This window comes from Mus pahari, chromosome 17, assembly GCF_900095145.1.
Source record: "Mus pahari chromosome 17, PAHARI_EIJ_v1.1, whole genome shotgun sequence".
NCBI classification, from domain to species: Eukaryota; Metazoa; Chordata; class Mammalia; order Rodentia; family Muridae; genus Mus; species Mus pahari.
In genome coordinates, this window is record NC_034606.1 from 40,687,470 (window position 1) to 40,708,988 (window position 21,519).

Below are 21,519 nucleotides of genomic sequence, written 5' to 3' on the forward strand. Positions count from 1 at the left end.
ATTATAATCTGGATTGAGTCTGTGGTCTTTTCCTGAGGTTCTTGAACTCTGTAACATTTGGGGGGCTTGTCCAGGATCCCTGGGAGCCCCCATACACAGGGTCAGAGGGTTCAGGATAGGTCCTAAGCTGTGTATGGCCTGTGAAAGCCTGATAATCAAGGCTACCACAAATTAAAAGAGTCGCCAGTCAGCACCAGGCCCTAGATGGGGGCGAGCACATTGTGGCCATGGAGGCCCAGAGGGAACTCCAGATTGCCCATTGCAGGTTTGTAAGCAGAACAAAAGGAAAACTTACTGGCCAACACATATCTGAACCCCAGAGCAATTGGTTAGTTTTTCTGCAAGTCCCAACATCTGGGTAGCTAAGGGGGAGATCACACCTGATCATACACCCAGTCTCCAGGGACAGAGTGGGGGACATCCTGCTGTCCCCCGGTTCTGGCATATGAGTGGAGATAGTCGCCGCATGTCTGTGTTTGTCTGGTCTCGACGGACTGGGTAGCCGTTTTGTTTGGTAGGCCTGTGTTTTCCGGTACACTGCTGAGTTTTGCTGCAGCAAGGGAAACTTTGGTTTCACAGCTGCTGCCCCTCCCCGCGGGTTCCCAGCTCATCCCTGGAGCTTGCTGTTCCCCAGCTCCCTTCAGGAGCTCACTCTGCCTCTCTTGTTCACTTCCTCCTGCAGCTTACTCTTCCTATAACCATGGCTAACTACTTGTCTCTCCTCGTCTAGTCCTAGGCGCTGCCTGCTCTGTCTCTGTCTCTCACTGGCTGGCTGGAGCCCTGTTGTTTAAGTTCCACAGGTCCATCAGGCACCGCCTGTTTGCGCTCCTTTTCTCTAACTCTGCTTCTGAAGATCATCTTTTTCCTGCTTGTTTTCTCTCTTAGCTGGCTCCTGTCTCTGCCCATGGAGGTGTGGCTACTGCCACCCCACCCCCCAACCAAGCCCCACCCCCACTCCCTTGCCCAGCACAGCCCTTACAGGCACCATAAGCCCCTCTATTCTTCCACCAGCTGCTCGCTGTGCCTGTGGCTCACACCCAGAATGTCTTATCTCTAAGCCTTCTTTGTTCTCCGCTTGCTCTGGTCACCAGATTTTGATTTCGCAGGGATTCAGGGGTCCTGGGGTACGGATGATATTGAAATCTTCTATGCTGTCCTACTTTATTAAAAGCTGGCTCTGGGGTTGGATTTATGGCCCCCTCTCTTGACCCAAGCATGAATATTTAAAAGTTTTTCAGACAGGCCTCCTGCCTCTGTCAGCAAAAGGAAAAACCAAACAGCCCAGGAAAAGACAGCAGGTGCTTTAAAACAGCTAAAAAGAAGACCCTCCAGTGGGAGTTACGGCTGCTCACCTCCTCTCCTTTCCTCGGCTTCCCTTAGCTCTCTCAGGCTTTTGTCAAAATAGAAACCTGTCTCAAGACTTGTACGACTGTTATATAGACTTTCTGTGCCTTAAGATAGATATGTAAGCTTATTGGATATGGTTAAAAGTCTGTAAACACAAAAGCAACCTGAGGCCAGCACTCTCTGAGTTCCCACAGGTGTCATTTTTATAGTTCTCTGTTTAATGGCCTCTAGGTTACAGATCCTTACACTAGTCTGCAACTTGATGACCTTATAAGGAAAAAAAAATCTATGAAGCTTTTCAGGTTGTCTGCCTCCATCTGCAGACACACAAACTGGTTATAAAGTAAAATAAAAACCCTTTGTCTAAAATCTCTCATTAATAACTCCAGATATACTTGCTTAAAATAATCAGAGCTGGGCTCATTAAAAGTTAATAGTCTGTGGCTGGAGAGCTGGCTCAGTGATTGAGAGCACTGGCTGCTCTTCCAGAGGACCTGAGTTCAATTCCCAGCACCCACATGGCAGCTCACAACTGTCTGTAACTCCAGTTCCAAGGGGTCTGACAACCTCACACAGACATAAATGCAGTCAAAACACCAATACACATAAGTTGAAAATAACTAAATCTTTTTTTAAAAGTTAAAATTCCTTCCAAAAGGCAGAGGTAGACAAAGTCATTTTATCCTCACTCCTCAGTCGTTCTGCCCAGCTAGTTGTATGCCATTAGCCCCTAAATTGCATGAGGCCTCAAGGTTTGTTGGGAAAACTAGGGTGTGCAGGCTAACAACTAAGAATAAAGAGAGAGCCCACCTATGCAGCAACTGGAAAGCTGTTATACACTGGGTACAGGCTTCAAATGTTGTCCAACACCCCTTAAAGAAAAACTTCTTACAACAAATGGTGTATTTATTTGTTACTGTATGTCTCGTGTTATTTAAATTTTTTCATTAAAAAAAAAAACTATGTAACAATTAGGCCAGGTAAATGTAATTACAGATATCTAGCTCTGACTTCTTCCCCTTTTCTTAGTTCTTGTTGGCAAAAAAGAAAGAAAGAAAAAAGTTCTGCATTCATGGTGATGGCTATTCAGAGCTCTTGGTAAGCTGTAAACCTTCTCTCAGGATCTGTAAGACCTTTGGAGCAGGGATGGGGGGTGTGGATGAGGGGGGAGGACATGTAAAATTCCAAACCAAAAATTCCTTAATGATTAAGACTTTCAACTTTTTAAGGTTATAAATGTCTACTTTTAAGAGAAACTTAGAGATACATGTCTATCCTCCTGGTCTTTAGTAACTTTGTTAAGCTAATATTTGGATAAATTGAATCATACAAAAAACTGTGACATAAAAAGATGAATGAAAGAAGAAAAAAGAAAGAAAGAAAGGACAGAAGGAAGAGAGAGAGAGAGAGAGAGAGAGAGAGAGAGAGAGAGAGAGAGAGACTCCCAATTTCTCTGTGGTCTGTATTTACGGTTTAAAGTTTTATTTTGATTTTAAAGGATTTTCAGCTAAATCTTCAGTTTAAAATTGTAAGGCTAAAACTTAACAAGGATAAAACCATATAAAATCTTGTAGAAGCTGTTAAATTATTATAAATTTTTTTTTTTAGATTTATTTATGTGAGTACACTATAGCTGTCTTCAGACACAACAGAAGAGGGCGTCAGATCTTATTACAGATAGTTGTACTGAAGCTCAGGAGTTTGAAGTGAGCCTGAGTAGCAGAAACCATTCTCAAAAACCAGGAGTGCTGAGGGACTGAAAGGAGCCCCTAAACACAGCTTCCTAGTCACTTCATTTTTCCCACTCTAGACTTCCTTCCTCCTTCCTTCCGTCTGTCCGTCCTTCCGTCTGTCCGTCCCTCCTTCCTTCCTTCTGTCCTTCCTTTTTTGAAGCTGAGGTCTCATTAAGCTGTCTCTGGCCTGTTTCTGGACTCAGGTAATTCTCCACCTCAGCCTCTTGAGCAGCCTACAGGCGGGGGCTGCCACATCCATCAAAGAACATTCTCCTTCACCTCCTGTATCCCATAGTTCCTTTCTCTTACTGTCTAAGCACAGTAAGGCCTGACATGGGGGAGGGGAGGGATGTGGAAGAACTGGATCCTGCTGGCTGAGCCCTGGCACATACCAGCCATTGTGAGAGCACCCTAGGCGTGGAGGGGCACCAACACCTACACTTCCCCGGAGTCCTCTGGGCTTGTCATGGGGCTTGCATGGGAAGCCAGAACTTCACTTGAATTCGTGCAGTGGGGTACAGAACTCCAGGCAGGGCACTGGAGCAAAGCACCAGCCAGCTGCAGGCACGCCCAGGCAACAGTGCCCAAAAAGACAGTGACCCCAGAGGACACAGAAACTCAAGGAGCAGGACGAGACCTGGAAGAATACAAGGCTGCTAAACCGAGGCAGAAAGCCATGAATCAGAGGCTATAGATGGCTGGAGGTATGTTCCGTGGTAACGTGTGTGCTTGGCTGGAAGTATGTTCCGTGGTAACACAGGTGCTTGCCATGTTCGAGTCCTGGATTCCATCTTAAGCTTGGCTGAAAATTACCCCTGGGAACTGTGCTAAGAACATCTGTAACCTTGTGTCAAGCTAAGGTATATGGTGATGTGTCCCTGCTGCCCTGGCCTCCAGCCCCCCCACCCTCTTCTGCCTGAACAGAAGCCTCACTCAGGGGGGCTGGAAGCAGCTGGTAGGAGACTCAGGCCACGCTCAGGGTGTTTCCAAGGTCAGTCAGTGTTGTTGGGGCCTTTTGTTCTAGGTCACAAGGACAAACACCTTCCCCCAACATTTTATTCTAGAAAACCACAATGCTGCTTCACAGTGAGAAGGGAAGTTTCAGTGGCAAAGAGGCTGCTTAGAATTCAAAGTCTTCGCCTGCCTGGCTGAAGGCCCAGGCAAACCTCTCTCTCTGGGTCTTGTTGTAGATCTTCTCCACAGGCACCCCAAATCTCTTACACCTGTAGGTGACAACGTCAGTTCTGAGTCCTGCCCTGCTGCCAAGGTGTGGAAAGCAGTGGTGGCCTCTGCACATCCTGGTGACCAAGATACCCAGTGCCACCCAGACCTGCTCTCCAGGGCACCTCCACCAATTATATCCCCTCCCCGGGTATCATGACATCCCTAGTATGGCCTAGGTAGCCACTGAGCAAGGCCCAACCTGCCCCCCAACCCCAGTGGGCAAACCAAGCACTCATGTGATTTAGTGCTTGCAGGGTACTGGCAGCCCCAGCTACCCCAAAACTCAGAAGAAAGAGGTCTAAAGACAGGAGGACTCAGACTCAGGAACAGAGTCATTAAGAGTCATCCAGTTAGGTGGTCCCTGTCACAAGATGTGCCTAGCACAGGGCCAGGTACAGGACAGGGCACCTATGGGACTGTGCTGGGGCGTCCTAGAGCCCTCGGGTCACACACAGGCTCAGTGGCCTCAGGCCTACACACCAGGCGATGCTGATCCTGGGGTCCAGGTAGTTGAGCTTGGCAGTGCCCAGGGCCACCTGCTTATTCTCCTCCTTGTCTGTGGCCTGCACGCACAGTCGGGCCAGCTGTTCTTCCAGCTTTAACAATCGTCGCTGCTTCTGAAGGAAACTGTTGGAAGAGGGGATCCCTGTGCCTGCTGCCGAGAGCAGACCTGCGTCACCACCTCCTCTGCCCCACCTTCACGTCCCTCCTGCAAATGGCCTCGTTAGCCTTCTCCAGGCACAAAGCAAGAGAAGTCCAGAGGGGTCAAAGCCGAGGCCAACCCACACCACGCCCAGGGAGGCTGCTGGCTCCACGGATGGAGGGAACCGAGCGATGCCAACAAGGGGGCGGGCAAGGCACAGGAACAGATGCCTCTGTGACTAGAGAAGCTGTTCAGCCTTATTTCTGTCTTCTTAAAGAAATTAATGGGGCTGGAGAGTTAGCTCAGCAGTTAAGAGCACTGGCTGCTCTTCCAGACAACCTGAGTTCAATGTCTAGCACCCACATGGCAATTCAGAATTCGATGCCCTCTTTTGGCCTCCTCGGGCACCAGGCACATGCATGGTGCACAGACATACAAGCAGGTAAAAGACCCATAGACATAAAATGATAAATAGATCCAAAAAAAAATTCATTAAAGAAAATAAATTTTAAAATGAGGTCCCCCTTTCACCCTTCTCCTTACCCGCCCATGGAACCTGCTACTGATCCCACCCCCAGGTGGTATTCTGATCCCAACCCTAGGAACCAGTGCTGCAGACACAAATGTGGAAGAGCGGACACGCGTGGGAATGAGCTGCAAAAGACTGGGCAGCAGGAGCCACAGCAGCCACCTGCTCAATGACAGCCACGCTCCAGCAACGGCAGAGTCGCTGTCAAGAGCACAAGCAGAAAGGCCAGGAGGCCAAGTGTGACCCGTGGGCCACTGTATGCAGGGAAGGAGGCAGGAAGGAGCCTCGTGCCCCGCGGAGCACTTCGGGCGACACATGGGACATTCGTGCTGTGACAGCTGCACGCCTCACTGAATGCCCCCTGGTCTAACTGACATCTGCAGCACACCACTGTGAGAAGGCAGAGCTCCGCACCTCGGGAAGCTTGTCAAAAGGAGAAAACTTCAGCCCTTGGGAACCACAGTCACGCGGTCAGAAATGTTCAAGGACATTCCAGAAGCACAAAGGAGTGGGGGTGTCGTGGACAGCAGGACACAAGGAATATGAAACCCGGACAGATAGATGTAAAGAGGAGTCCAAACTGATCACTGAAAGCTCCTCCCTAAGCAAAGCCCCCGTAAGGGCGCCTCCAGAGCACCCCACCAATGCCTACAGAACCACCAACGCCAGGTCTCCAACAGGGGAGGGGATCAAGCCCGACAAAGGCATCACTCCCTCTGGCAACAGAAGAGAAGCTGCAACGGAACAGAAGCCAGATTCTGCAGTGAGATAGAGGGCAGAGATCACGGCCATGGGCACACACCTGAAACAGATGGACAAACCCCACCGTCATCTCAGAAAGGACACCTGACAGCATCAGCACCCATCACGGTCACACGTGTGCACACGCAACCCTGCAAACCCCGGGAGAAGTATCCATGAAAGCACACAGTGACCATCATGCCGCCTCTCGGGTTGGATGCAAGACACGGTGACCCCCTCCCCCCCCCCAGACTGTTAACTCTGCTCTGGAAGGTCTAGCCAAGACGCGAAAATGAAGCGTAAGGCCCCCGGTGCCAGACAGGAATAACTGAGCAACTCCCGCGTGCATAGGTGGTGACTATCCACCTGCACACACCGTGGCAGAAGCAACCATTTATGAGAGCAGGGAAGGAGGCCAACAGACCACCAGCGGCTGCACTGCCGTAAGTTAGGTGATCACCCAGGCTGGCGAAAGTCACCAGAGCTAGGCTTGGCTAGCTACCTGCAGGACAGCCCACAGGACAGGCTGGCCCATGGGTGGTGCCTGGAATTCGTATTTCACGAGGGTTCCTGCTATTGTTGCTCATTAGGCTCAATATGTTGCACAGACGGACAACATAGATCATGCTGAGCCTGGCTTTCCTTCTTAAAGTCTGGGTCTTGGCTCACGGTAAAGGGCTCAGAAAGTTTCCAGATAGACGGGTGTCTCGGGTGTCTCGCGTATGTGGTCCCTCGAGTGCCGTCCCATTTGTGGTGCCAAGAATAAAGGGAGCAAATCAGGAAGGAGCCTGAGTACTCAGGCGTTTCCTTCCCTTGTGAAATCTTCCCTTCACTGAGCCTGCCTCCTTTGCTGCATGCTCAGCTCCCAGCATATGCTGCGCCCTTGGGCATAAACCCAGATGTGCTCCCCCCCATACGACAGCGGTGACTCTGAAACACAATAGAAGTCCTATAGCAAAAGAAAGGACGGGGCGTGGTGGGCAACACTCGCTGTGCCTCTCGGCAGATGAGCACTGGGATGCTCTTCCAGAGACTCAGACTTGATTCCCAGACCACACAAGGCAGCTCACAACCATCTGTGACTCCAGTCCCCGAGGAGCTGACGCCCCCTGCTGGTCTCCTTGGGCATTCTGTACACAAACATACACACGTGCAAGCAAATCTTCCATACACATAAAAATAAATATATAATTAGAAAAAAATGGTAGGATAAGATGTCAAGATCACCTGGGGGCGGGGAAGAACTGGGTGTGGTGACGCATACCTTTCACCTCAGCACTCAGGAGGCAGAGGCATCAGATCTCTGTGAGTTCAAAGCTGGCCTGGACTACATAGCAAGTTCCAGGCTAGCCAGAGCTATGTAATGAGACCTCATCTCAACACCTACTACCCTCGCCCAAAATAAAAAAACAACAAATAAAAGGAGAGATGAAAGACTCTACATTCTAGGCACACAAGTGAACCTGGTGCACTGTGTAACACTTAGTCTTCACCGTCATGAGTACAGAGGGCTCAGTGCCATAAAAGGGGCAGGGATGGGGCTGCGGCAGTGTTAAAAGCCACAGATGCTTCTGTAGTTGGTGGGAGCGTTGGAACTGAAACCCTGAGTGTTAAGGTTTGAAAAGTCTTCCTGACCATGGTTTTGCCTCCTGGAAGCTTTGGGAGGAGACAGACTCGAGGAGGATCTGCCCAGGGCTCAGAGGTAGAGTTGGGTTACTAGTGAGCTCTGGGGCTGGGCCACCTGGCACTCAAAGGCAGGGGACTCTGGACTGATATCCCTTTTCTGAGCAGGTCAATTCTGATTCTAACATGTTGAGGTGCAAAGGCTCAGGACTGGACTCAGCTCCAGGCCACCTCTCTGGGGTCCTGAGTTCACAGATCTCCCAGTTGGTCCTGGTCCTGACCTAAACCTGGCATTGCCTGCCATGGCAGCTCTACCAACTCTGAGCACTTCTCTGGAGTCCTAAGCTGAGAGCCTCTGCTGCCTGCCGGCTGGGAGCCTAACACTGGCCACCACGGGAAATCAGGAATGGCAGCCTGTGTCCATTCCTCGCACGTGGATCCTGTAACTGCTGCCTCAGCACAAGGCACACCAGATGGGACTCAGCCCTGGAGGACTCAATGCTGATGTCAGCCTCCTGCACAAGCGGTTTGCAGCCTCTGACGAAGAACCTGATTACATCCTGCCTGTCCCTGGGGAGGCAGTGTGGCTGTCAGACACAGTCTGCTCCAAATGGGGCTGGCCACCGCCTAAGTGAGCAGGAAGAACTCCTGGGCAGGGCACATGAGCCCTCTTACCCAGGACACAGCCTGTCTGTGAGTTTAAAGCCCCATCTGTGTAAACGTTCCTGTCCAGATGTGGCCTCTGGATGGGAAAATGCACATCTGCAGGGCTGTGTTTACTGAACGTGAATGTGGATCCTGTATCAACGTGTGTGTCGGGGGGAAGGGGGGAGTAAAGGACAGTGGGTGACAGCTGTGAAATGCAGAAGGGACAGCACTGAGTGACAAACTCAAGGTACCATGGCAGCCTCAGAGAGGGGTTCCCACAGAATCTTGGACACAGTCCAGGTGCTCTGACCACTCTGCTCGGCCATGGCCAACCTCAGCGATGAGTGCAGTACGCACAGAGCCTGAGAACTGTTATCACTGGACCCAAGGCAGACTGGGAACCCCTAACAAAAGCGACCATGAACAATCCAAATATGAGCTAAAAAGCCTGTTTACACCTGCATGGAAACACAACACGTAGCTTTTCCTTGAAAAACTACAAAGGTTTGCTGAGAGGCTAAGGAAGCCTTAGTTTAAATTATACTGATTGTTTTTCTTTTTTAACATAAGCTCTCATGTAACCCAGGATGGCCCTGAGTTTGCTATGTAGCTGAGAATGATCCAGATTCCTGCCCCTCCTGGTCTACCCCAAGGGCGGGGGTTACAGGTGCTTACAGATTGTATTGAGAGTTGGTACTACATGGTGTGGCACTTTCAAAATAACCAGCAAGCACAACACCACTCCTCTGTGCACGGTGTGGGGGGGGGAGGTGGATTTCAAGTGTTCACACCTAGCCACAACTGTCCTTAAGAGAGAAAGACAGAGTTAGGTGTTAGACAGCGGTGGCACTTGCCTATAATCCAGGTCCTCAGGAGGGCAAGGCAGAACCATGAGTTCAAGACCAGCCTGGGATACACGATGAGACTTTGTCTCAAAGAAGAAAAGAAAAAAGTTGGCAGTCTCATTCTTTCTGATCCCCACACTCAGCCACCAGGATGGACTGGGGCGGACCCAGGACACCGATGAACAGAACAAAACCAAAGGCCATCAACGAACCCCACACCTGCACACCACCGATTTCCAACACAGGGGCCGGGTGCCAGAGAATCTGGTAGTCACAGGAGTGAGGCTAAACCCTCAGACCCCAGATAAAAGTAAATTCAAGATGAGCTGAAGAGTACTGTGGAGCCAGAGAAAGTGTTAGGCACAACACAGCCAGAAGTGACAGAAGAGAAACAAGACCCAGTGGGCTCATGGGGCAAGGCAGCTATGCCCACAAGCCCAGCCAAGCTGCAGAGAAGCCTGAGGAGCCGTGAAGCAGACCGGAGCGCCTCAAAGCTGGGGGGGGGGGGAATGGGAGGGGATGCTGATGGATACAGGATCTCTCAGAACTGTGTATCTTGTTTTGTTTTGTTGTTTGCTTGGTTTTGATCTTTTTTTTCTGAGACAGGGTCTATGTCGTCTTGGCTGGCCTGCAACCTACTACGTAGACACGGCTGGATCTGAACTCAAAGATCCGCCTGTCTCCCTGAATGCTTAAAGGGTGTCACTGTGCCCAGCAGAACTGGGCACTTTGAAAGGGTAAACTGTGTGCTGGGAAAATTAGCTCCACCAACTGCTCAAAACAAAAACCAGGAAGAGCCGTAGGAGCCTGGGAGCCCTGCAAGCGGTGACCCTGCCGTGTGCAGCCAGCAACAGAGGCCACGGCCATGCCTTACACGGCTCTGTAATCATATTACTTCTGTGTATGAGGAATGAAGTTTTCAAAGATCCCAACAGTGGCGAAGGAGAATCTCAAGGTCAAGGCTGACCACACCCAGACTGACCCAGGCTGGGCCCCCGGGTCAAGGCTTACGGGGCAGCAACCCCACACATACCTTTTGGGCTTGCTGACCCCTCTCATTCTCAGGTCAGTCTCCGCCTTCTGCAGCTCCACCTGTGCCTCTGCCACCTGTGCCTTCTTTGTCTCAATCTGTGAAGAAGCGAACGCTTGCACGGCTGCTTCCATCCCCACTCAGGCTTGTCCTGAGGATTTCCATCCACAGCTATTGGCCCAACATTCTTTAGGGGCGGGGAGGTTATAGCAGATGGACTTCAGAGCCTCACAATGCTAGGTGAACTATGCTATCCGTGTCCCGGCCTTACATTCTGAAACAACTCAGATGACACAGCAGCCTGGGAGAAGGCCCCATGAAGCCACATGGGGCTGACCAGGAGCAGAGTGAAGACAAGAGACCTCTAGGGCCCACCTGCGCCAGCCACAGATTGATCCAGCATCCCCACTGCTCCGACCTCTTTCATAAACTAGAACACAGGCTGTGTCCTAGCAGGGAAATGAGAGGGAGCCAGAAGCCGGTTCTGCCCATGGCTGCCCAGGACATGGCCCTGTGTGATTCCAAGTCCCCGGCCCCAGCCTCCTACAGCACTACACCCAGTCCACATCCCTGCCCTCCATGAAATGCCACAGAAGAAGGGAGGGAAGTAGCCGGTATGGGGGGGGGACACTCACCGCAGGCACCAACCCACCTTTTTTTGAAGTGTCTGCATGGACTTCTCGAAGGTCTTGGGAACCGCTCTCTGATGGTTACAGAGGACCGCCACAGCCCGGTTCGCCCGGTTGTAAGCTAAGATTTTGCAGGTTAGGCTGTCTTCCGCTGAGCAAAGACAAGGACAGCTGTCACTCTGCTGTAACCGGCTCCGAGTCTCCCTCCCTCCCTCCCTCCCTCCTATTCTTTGGTGGCACTGGCAATGGAGGCCAGGGCCTTGGCACGCTAAGCAAGTGTTGTACGTTGGGCCACATCCTTGGCTCTAAAAGGACTCTCTCTGGACATGTTATAAATGTCCCTTCTCGGACACAAAATCCCAAGGAAGAAGTCAATGACCTAAGATGCCCCACAAGCCAGGGCCAACTGGGTTTAGCCATAGTAATGGTAGCACAGAGTCCTCACTTTCTTGTGGGAGCTGAACTATGTCCTATTGGGGCAGAGACAGGAGCCCCAAAGCCATCCCAGACGCAGCCATTTCCCTCTGGAACAGGGTAATCTGGAAGCTCTAAGGCCCAAGGAAAGGCAAGGCAGTGTTGTCTGCGCTTGTTTAGCCCAGGATCCTTTTAAGGACTCATGATTATCAACCCTGAGGCCCTGCATTCTTTACTGAGCAAGGGTCTCACCAGCTACATCCCTGAGAGACTGAAGTTCAGGTTCAGGTTCCCCAGTCGCCCATCTGCATAGACTAGCTCCCACCTGAAGACTTCTAAGGCTAGGTGGCCATTCATACAAGATTTACAAAACCACACTTGGAAATAGGACCCTGTGTGTTTTTTTTTTGTTTGTTTGTTTTTGTTTTGTTTTATTTTGTTTTGTTTTCAGGGCTGGGCCTGAAGGATGCTCTACTAGTAGCCCCTGCTTCTGGCTTCCTATGGCAAGTTCCTCTAAAAAGGGTTCCTCCCTGCATTCCTGCCCTTGATGCATGAGTGATGTCTTCAGGGCCACACAGCTCACTAGCTCCAAGTCAGCCATGCTGGCTGACTGGGTTTGGTAGAGGAATAGTCCGGTGTACTGGCTAGTTTTGTGTCATCTAGACACAAGCTGGAGTGATCACAGAGAAAGGAGCTTCAGTTGGGGAAATGCCTCCATGAGATCCAGCTGTAAGGCATTTTCTCAATTAGTGATCAAGTAGGGAGGGCCCCTTGTCGGTGGTACCATCTCTGGGCTGGTAGTCTTGGGTTCTATAAGAGAGCAGGCTGAGCAAGACAGGGGAAGCAAGCCAGTAAGGAACATCCCTCCATAGCCTCTGCATCAGCTCCTGCTTCCTGACCTGCTTGAGTTCCAGTCCTGACCTCCTTTGGTGATCAACAGTAATGTGGAAAGTGTAGGCTGAATAAACCCTTTCCTCCCCAACTGCTTCTTGGTCATGATGTTTGTGCGGGAATAGAAACCCTGACTAAGACACCCAGATTTAGCACTTAATAACACTGAGTCTTCACCCTGCCCTGACCAGAGAGTTCCTGAGCCCATGGGCAGTAGTATCTCCTCGAGGAAACCCTGCTTAGGGAGCAGTGTGGGCATAGGTGGTGGGCATTGGCCTTCATGCCTTTCTGGGCTCTGAGAAGCAAAGGAGCAGATGCAGAGGGAGACCAACATCCCTGGATGGCAATAAAGGAATGGAACCTAAAGTCGAGAGGATTTGGGGGTACAGAAGAGGTCAGGAGTGTGGGGGCGCAGAGGTCTGTTAGGAACCTCCAAAGTGACGGAGGAAGAGAAGCAAGGCCCTACCTAAAGGAGGAAGGGGAAGGACAGACTGTAGACCAGGGATAGCAGCTACAAGGGGTGGAGCAGGAAGCAGGACACCTCCCTGCTGGGGGGCGAGTGAAGCCACCCCCACTCTGGGATTGACCTCAAGCATCCTTCCACCAATAGGCTGCTGTATCCAGTCCTATCTCGGCTCATGCCTAGGGCGCGCCAAGGTGCAGCCTTTGGGCAGCTCCCGTGGGGGACAATCTAGCTAGCCCTCAGGGACAAAGACCTACTACTCACCACGGGTCAGCACCCGCAGCTGCTCCTGCAGAGTGACGGAGGCATTGTAGGTCCGGAACACCTTGGCCGTCAGCCCTTCCATCAAGTCCTGCAAGTGCTTGTTCAGGCTGGAAGGCTGGGTACGGAGAGAAGAAAGGATTCATGGGGACACGAGTTGCATGGGCTAGCCTCGGCTTCCGGAAGAGGGTAAGGAAAGCTGCTTTAGCTGCTGGGTCAGAACAGAGAACACACTGGGGACAAAGACAAGCTAAACTAGACCCCCTACTCCTTTCCAGGCCCTCTAGTGCCCATCTGTGGTGGTGGGAATAAAAATGGCCCCCATAGGCCCACAGGGAGTGGCATATTTAGGAGGTATGGCCTTGGAGAAGGCGTGGCCTTGCTGGAGAGGGCGTGGCCTTGCTGGAGTGGGCGTGGCCTTGGAGTAGGCATGGCCTTGCTGGAGTGGGCATGGCCTTGTTGGAGGAAGTGAGTCACTAGAGAGTGGGCTTTGAGGTCTCAGAAGTTCAAGTCTAGGCTCAGTGGCTCACTGTTCACTTCCTGCCACCAATGGATCCAGATCCAGAACGTTCCGCTCCTTCTCCAGCACTGTCTGCCTGCACGCTGCCATGTTTCCCACCAGGATGATAACAAACAAAACAAACCTCTCAACTATAAGCCAGGCTCAGTTAAATGTTGCCCGTTGCTGTGGCCATAGTGTCTCTTCACAGCCATAGAAACCTTAAGACCCCATCACTGCTTTGAAAACTACATGCATGCTTACAGTCAGTGCATCAAAGAGGTCGTCCCTAGGGTCCTTGTCTTCTATGAAGTGCTGAAGGTTCTGGAACACCTGCCATGGAGAAGAGCAAAACTCGCAGCCACACGGAGACCCCCTGGAGAAGACTCGAGCTGAGCAGGAAGGATGCCTCATGGGACAGGAAAGATCACATCGTGCACATCAACAGAGGGCTACAGAGAGGTACATACACCAGGTCCTGGGAAGAGGTTGTGCCAGCACAGTGCCAGGCCTACCCTTTGGAACCTGTGTCTTTATGCCTCCCAACACTATCCTGCTCGTGGTCACTCACTGCTAACTCATCCATGACCATGTGGTGAAAGCTGAAACTGGCCGTTTGTGCCTCTACAGAGCCGCTCAGTGACACTAGCAGGCCGCAGACTCCTGGCTCCCTCTTCTACCAGCAACACTGACGTCCACCCAGGTGACCCAGGGCGCTGTATTAGTAACTAAATCGGACACACCTAACATCACAGTGCCTCATCTCTCTCTGCTGCTCACTTTCAGGAGAAGGCCTGAAGTTCCTCCTGGCCAGGCCCACTTCTACAGATAGCCTCTCCTTGGTTTTAGCTTGCCCATCCTGCCAAGGGTGCCAAGGTGGCATCACATCCCCTTTGGAACCTTATCATGCGACCTTCTGTAGAAACAGAGCAGCCACACACAGGTGGAGCTGTCCAGATGGGGTCACGCAGAGCACAGCGGCCTCAGGATGGCACTGTGTAAGACAACGGCGGCGGGCATGGAAGCAGCTGTGTTCAGCGGAGGCAGAGCGTAAGGAGCAGCTGCATCAGGTCTCATGGGACACAAGCCAGGCCAGCAGGGAAGAGGTCTCACTAGGGGGAGGCCAAGCCAGGGCATGCGTGGAACCAGTGGAAGCAGGGATGGGCAAGAAATGGATTCTTCCCATGTTCTGAGGAATCAGCACCCACACCCTGGACTTCATGCCTCCTAAACCAAAAACATTTATAATAGGTGTGTGTGTGTGTGTGTGTGTGTGTGTGTGTGTTTAAGCCCTGGCTGTCATGCCTCTGTGTGTGTGTGTTTAAGTTTTGGCTGTCATGCCTCTGTGTGTGTGTGTGTGTGTGTGTGTGTGTGTGTGTGTGTGTGTATAAGTCCCTGACTGTCATGCCTGTGTGTGTGTGTAAGTCCCTGGCTGTCATGCCTCCTCACACAGCCACAGGAGACACAGAGAGGTGCACCAGGCCACCGCATATCTCTGTGGCTCTGTTATGCTCTGACAGAGACCCCACTGTGAACATGGTCCCTGAGGCAGGGCACTTACGAGCTTCTCCACCGTCACGTGGTTCTTATAGCGGATGGAATCCTTCCCCAAGAAGTCCAGCTCTACAACGTGCTCCTGGCCACCTGCGGGCACGTGCAGTCGGACGTGCTCCACACGGAGCGAGCAGCAGCCCACAGTGTCAGCCGTCTCGCCCTCTTCCTTCTCATTGCCTGTCCGCAGCGCCAGCTAGATCAGGGTAGACACTGGTCATGGCTGTGGTCTGTGGCCTAGGAGCACACTCACAGAACTCATATATACTCAGTGGCACACACACACATAATCACAAAATCACACAATCACACACATATCTATCTGATGGAGGCTCCAGCTCCAGGGAGAAACCACCATTGTCCTGGCTGCCCCCACTCTCAAGGTCCCATGCTATACCTTATCAATAAAATAAAGGGCCACAGCCAGCTGTCTCTTCTTCGTTTCTGGCGACTTCCAGTCAGCCTGGTACTGGGCACGGATCTTGCCCACAACCCCCTTCAAGCGTCGTGCTAACTCATACTTCTGCCAATCCATCTCCCCCTAAGTAAAGACAGCAAATGTTCCTCCGAAGTGCGGAGCAGGTGACATCTCCCCACCTCAGGCATCCAGGCAGGTTTAACTGGATGAGGGATGGGGGCAGCAGAGCCTGGCCTCAGAAAAATGTGAAGTGACTGTCCTAGTTAGGGTTTTAACTGCTGTGAACAGAAAACATTACCAAGCCAATGCTTATAAGGACAACATTTAATTGGGGCTGGCTTACAGGTTCAGAGGTTGAGTCAATTATCATCAAGGTGGGAACATGGCAGCATCCAAGGAGGCATGGTGCAGGAGGAGCAGAGAGTTCTACATCTTCATCTGAAGGCTGCTGGCAGAATTACTGGATTCCAGGCAGCTAGGATGGGGGTCATAAAGCCCACACCCCCAGTGATACACCTACTCCAACAGGGCCACACCATCTAATAGTGCCACTCCCTGGGCCAAGCATATTCAAACCATCACATTGACTATGAACCCCACTTAGATTCCTGTTAGACTGCAGCCACTGGGCCCAGCTGCTCTCAACTCTGGCTGGCTGATCCTGGCTAATCTCTGAAGGTTGAACTGAAAGGCTGAGGAGTCTCCCATGCCTGCCACCCTGGAACAGCACAGAGAGGAGGGCCTGACACCTGCTCTCTGGGGCGCAGGGCTTCCCTGGAAGGTCCCGCTCTCACCTTCGGCTTGGAGCTGGGGTTCAGTATGACGTACTTGAAGGAGTTCTGGACGTTCTCCATCCAGGCAGCCAGCCACATGACCGTGTTATCCGAGCGTACCTCTTTCCACTGGTGACCGGCTGGGGGCTCAGGGATCTTGGAATCCCTGCGGTAAAACAGGGGGAGTTTCAGCACACTCTATACGGAGAACTCTGCAGCCTCAGCTCACACACCGGGTGGCTGCTGCACAGCTGTCGTCACCCAGGGTCACTGAAGCAGGGAGGTGACACAGGACGGACCAGAGGTAACAGCAGCACAGCAGCAGACAGCAAAGCCCACACCCGACATGCCAGCATTCAGAAAGCCAATTGCTGGAAATGTAGAGGACACCTCCCAGAAGGGGAACCTCAGCCCTGCTGAGCAAGACAAGGGGTTCTCCCGAGAGGAGAGGTACCAGCCCAACTGACCAGAGCTCTGACAAGACCCGAGAGACATGGAAACAGAGCCTAGTGTCTTTGGGTACCTATCCAGGGAAGGGTCCCACCCCAAAAGAGCTAAGGACAAAAGTCACCCCAGTAGGGCAGCCTGGGCTAGACCCAGCCAGGGTCCAATGCTCACCCATGAGAGCCTGGCAGGCTGACTTCCACATACCTGCTGCAGTTAATGACCACATCCTCTGGCATGACCCTCCTCTTCAACATCCCCATCTTGGGATGATCACCCCGGCCTCGGAACAAGCCGGGTGGTTCCGTCTTGAAATTGCCTATTTTTTCTCTGTGGCCATCTAAAACGCAGTAGCCAAACTCCTGCTGAAGTTTCTCGGCCTCTTCTTTTAGCTTCTGAGTCAAAACAGGAGAGAAGAAGCTAAAGTGAACAGCCAAGTTCCTGTGCTGGCCGCGGGTCCCTCCTGCTGCCGCTGGAGGCCTCAAGCCCCTGGCTTTCCAGCAGGTGTGGGGAGCGCACAGCCCAGGGCTCCCCTTGCCATGTAAGGTAGCCTTCAAGGCAGGAGGAAATGAGGCAGGTTCTGGAATCGCCTCAAACCCCCTGCAAGAGATGGCCAAGAACTAGTCAATTGAGAAGAAACTATGTGGCAGACTCCTATTAAGTAGAGGGGAGATGTGGGAAGATGCACAGTAGAGCCAGATCACCCCCACATTCCTGCCCTTGGGTTCTCTGCCACTCCTTACCTTTCAAATGGTACTTTCAAGGGTGCCCCGGGAAAATGGAATTATATCCCAGACACACTTTGGGGGGAGGGTACTTGAAATCACTCAGCGCCTGCCGTGTCAGCACCCAGAACCCGGCCCGCCTCCTAAGGTCACTTGGGGAGGAAGGCTCTATGAGGGGCGCCCTGCAGCTTGCACCCACCAGCTACCTCCAAGTTTCCCAGAACCCGCGGCCAACCTGCTTCTGCTCCCTGGGCAGGGTCCTGCGGGCCTCAGCTCTTTCCATGAAGTGCTTATGGATCTCCGTGAAGTCGCATTTGTCAAGGTGTGTGATGAGCTTCCTCTCCTCAGCTGTCATCTCCTGTACCAAAACCAGCAACACATGCTCAGTGTCCGCCCCCACGGCATGGGGAGCCCACGCTTGGGGGCCACTGCACAGGATCATCGTGACATACCACAAACACGGGACTGACTGCACTCTGCCAAGAGGGCTAAGGCCATTCCACTAGACCCTCGGCCTCCAACAACCAATGTACCGGAGGTCCAGGTATATAGTGGAGGAGCCCTGGGAATAAGCCATGTGGCCTCAGCTGGAAACAGCTCTCTCTCCTGGCCACATGGGAAAGCATGAATGGATGACAAGGTGGACCCAGGATGAACAGGGACAGCTGAGAGGAGAGCATGTGTCGTCTCAGCTTCAGGCTTGTGGCCCTGACTCACACCTTGAGCCTTACTCCGTCAGAAAATGACCAAATGAAATAAATCCCCAAGTGAGGCCGAGGCCCTGAATCCACATCCTTCCCCAAGGCAAGGCCTCCCATTGCCCCAAACCATCAGAGGCCAAAGAGTCTGCTGACAGAGCGGCCGGCCCCAGGCAGGCTCCCAGTAACAGAACCGCAACAGCCCGTCTCCAGCCAACAGTAATGGACTCTACTAGTGTGAACCCAGAGGGTGGTGGTGCGGAAGAGCCAAGGATACCTCTTCCTAAATGTAATTTAATGGTTCAGTAAGGAAAGCGGTAAAAAATCCCTGACCCACTAGCTCCGATTCGGGATCCCGTCCTATGCAATTTATCCACGTTGGTCTGATGACGATTGCACTCCAGGGACAATTAAAGAAGAAAGCGATAAGGCACTGGATAGACTACAGCAAATTCACTAATGCTAAAATGCTAAAAATTAAATTAGAAGCCTATAAATACTTCTCCAACAAAATAACCCGAGGTTGCGTCATTTCTCACTCCTGGAAGCTAGAGGGCAGCATTTCACTTGATCTCTGCAAAGGGTCATTTCTCTGCTTCCACAGAGGGAGGAGACACTGATCCCCTCCCACAAACTCAAGGCAGGAGCCCCTCCTGACAGGCAGGATCCGCCAGGGCCTGGATACCTCCAGGAGGCTCCACATGGTTTATGAAGATTTATTCTTATTTTGAATGGGGTTAGGAGGTGGGTGGGTGTGCACGTACACGGTGTGTGTGCACGTACACACACGTGCCTGCAGAATCCAGAAACATCAGACCCCCTGGAGCTGGAGTTACAGGTGGGCGCTAGGATCTTAACTCCGGGAAGCTATACACTGAGCCATCTCTCTACCCCCGCCCCAGTACCACCTCTAACTACTGATGCAAAAGTCATTACACCCCAGGGATGAGTTTTGGAGAGAATGGTTGAAATCACAGTAGAACAGAATTTGATGATTCCATTGCAATATGGAAAAAAAACCCACAGTAAAATGTTAAGGGGGAGAAACATATTGTTTGCACGCTGGTCATGACTGTGCAAAAATCAAAGTGTGAAAAGACATGGATGCAGACACAGAAAGTGTGGGGGTGTGGGGGGGAGCTTGGCAACTGGCCTTCTACCTCCATTTCCTTGCCACAGGTCCTTGCTCCCAGTCACCTGCAATGGGCGTGAGGACATATGGGGACCAATACAGGGACTCCTCTTTCTTGCACAGCAGAGCTCAGAGGAGGGCATCTGGAGACAGGACCGAGCCTGCACAGCCAGAGCTGCAGTCTATGGGCCATCCTCTGGATTGGGCCCCATCCCTGCCTGCTTGGAGACACTGAGAACAGAACAGCCCACCTGTCCCCTCTGTATTAATAACTAAGAAACGCCAGACGGGAAGGAAATGCACACTGGCTGGCTCCACCCATGTCCCTGGATGCTTTTCAAGGCAGCAGTTGGTGAGAGTCACAGTGAGAGACAGGATCAGGGGACAGAGTCTTGCATGGGGGACAGACCATACTGTCCCCACCCCTGGTGTTGGATAGCCAGGAATCCATGCATAAGAATAACAACTCAGCTTCAGCTTAAACCACAAGCTGTAAGTCCCCTCCGATGCTACACCTAAATGCACGCACATGCTAAGCATAAAACCAACAACTGTGAATATCCTAGGAAAACACAAAGGAGAAATGTCTTTGTGATCGTTGGTGAGGCAAAGACTTCCCAGACACATAACAGCAACGGCACAACCCATTAGCAAGAAAGCACCAGCTTTCACATCAGAGTACAAACTCCCAATGGAGGCTGGCGGGATGGCTCACTGGTTAAGAACACTGGCTGCACTTGCAGAGGACCCAAGTTCAATTCCCAGCACCTACAGATAGCTCACAAACCATCTATAACTCCAATTCCAGAGAATCCCCAGGCACCAGGCATGGATGTGGCACACATACACACATACACACACACACACACACACACACACACACACACACACAGGCAAAACACACATATGCATAAAATAAAAATAGATCTTTTAAAAATGAAAATCGAAGCCAAAATTTTGGCAAGTCATATTTCTGTTTGAAACTGTAATATGGAGAGAGATGTGATGTACATGCATATAGTCTTAGCATTTGGCAGGCAGTGGAAGATGGTGGAAGCTATGGTCAGTCTGTGCTATGTAACAAGTCAGAGGCCACCCTTGTCTCAATAAATAAACAGGACTAAAGAGGTGTTTCAGCAGCTAAGAGTGTTGCTGGCACTGCTCCTGCAGAGGACCTGAGTGCCCCGCACCATGGCAGGTGGCTCACAAAAGCCTGTACCTACAGCTTCATGGTATCCAAAGCCCTCATCTGGCCTCTTCAGACAGCAGACACACACATGGTGCACGTACATACATGCAGGTAAACAAGCATACATGATAATGTCATTTTCTGAAAATCTCTTTTTTTTAAAAAAAAAAAAAAAAGCTTTATTATATGTAAGTACACTGTAGCTGTCTTCAGACACTCCAGAAGAGGGAGTCAGATCTCGTTACAGATGGTTGTGAGCCACCATGTGGTTGCCGGGATTTGAACTCAGGACCTTCGGAAGAGCAGTCAGGTGCTCTTACCCGCTGAGCCATCTCACCAGCCCTGAAAATCTCTCTTGCCTTCGAAGGTTTGAACGTTTGTCAGAATGTGCTACCAAGTTAATAACATGCTCTGGAATAAAGCTCATAGTTTAAAACTATGGCTAGAGAGACGGCTCAGTGGGTAAGAGCACTGGCTGCTCCCCTAGGGGACGTGGGTTCAATTCCCAGCACCCACATGGCAGCCTACAGCTGTCTGCAACTCCAGTTCCGGGGGATCCATCACACTAGGCAAAATACCCATACACATTTTTTTTTTTTAAAGTCTATGTACTTAACCTGCTGCCTTACTGTGTGCTCAGTCTGTTTGTTTAACCTGCCTTTAAAAGAATACCTGACACTGCCTTCAGATTTTATAACCCGAGATAATGTACAGCTTTAACCTTAAGCTATACACTCTGACATGCCCTCCACCTAGAATAATGGGTTTTGTCTGTGACTGTTCAATAAATACAGAACAAAGTACTTGGTCAAGGGACAGACACAGGCACAACAGACAGGTTACATACCACAAACTACAGACAGGCAGAAGACATAGGGAGAGAAGTGGAGAATTCAAATGTGGGCTTGCTCTTGGTCAAAGCCACACAACGAGGAAGTCTCTTTTATGCAATCATATTCATTAAAAGAAAGAAACAAGCCAGGAGGTGGGGGCGCATGCCTTTAATCCCAGCATTCAGGGGGCGGAGGCAGGTAGATCGCTGAGTTCAAGGCCAGCCTGGTCTACAAAG

The 21,519-nt window shown here is 51.4% G+C and overlaps 1 protein-coding gene across 3 annotated transcripts in view; it reads right to left on the reverse strand.

The window, feature by feature from the left end:
* Window positions 1-2,975: 2,975 nt before the first annotated feature.
* Top1mt (DNA topoisomerase I mitochondrial) overlaps window positions 2,976-21,519 on the reverse strand; it is a 24,446-nt gene continuing 5,902 nt past the window's right edge. For 2 of the 3 annotated variants that reach the window (XM_029548102.1, XM_029548101.1), the window contains 11 exons: window positions 17,667-17,789; window positions 16,914-17,101; window positions 16,284-16,428; window positions 15,469-15,612; window positions 15,082-15,267; window positions 13,785-13,853; window positions 13,025-13,139; window positions 11,016-11,143; window positions 10,367-10,461; window positions 4,785-4,931; window positions 2,976-4,303 (listed from right to left, as the gene is read on the reverse strand). In XM_029548102.1, the coding sequence (XP_029403962.1) occupies window positions 4,201-4,303; window positions 4,785-4,931; window positions 10,367-10,461; window positions 11,016-11,143; window positions 13,025-13,139; window positions 13,785-13,853; window positions 15,082-15,267; window positions 15,469-15,612; window positions 16,284-16,428; window positions 16,914-17,101; window positions 17,667-17,789 (1,443 nt within the window). In that variant the 3' untranslated portion in view covers window positions 2,976-4,200. The remainder of the gene's footprint in view (window positions 4,304-4,784; window positions 4,932-10,366; window positions 10,462-11,015; window positions 11,144-13,024; window positions 13,140-13,784; window positions 13,854-15,081; window positions 15,268-15,468; window positions 15,613-16,283; window positions 16,429-16,913; window positions 17,102-17,666; window positions 17,790-21,519) is intronic. The other variant, XM_021216978.2, reaches the window with a different exon arrangement.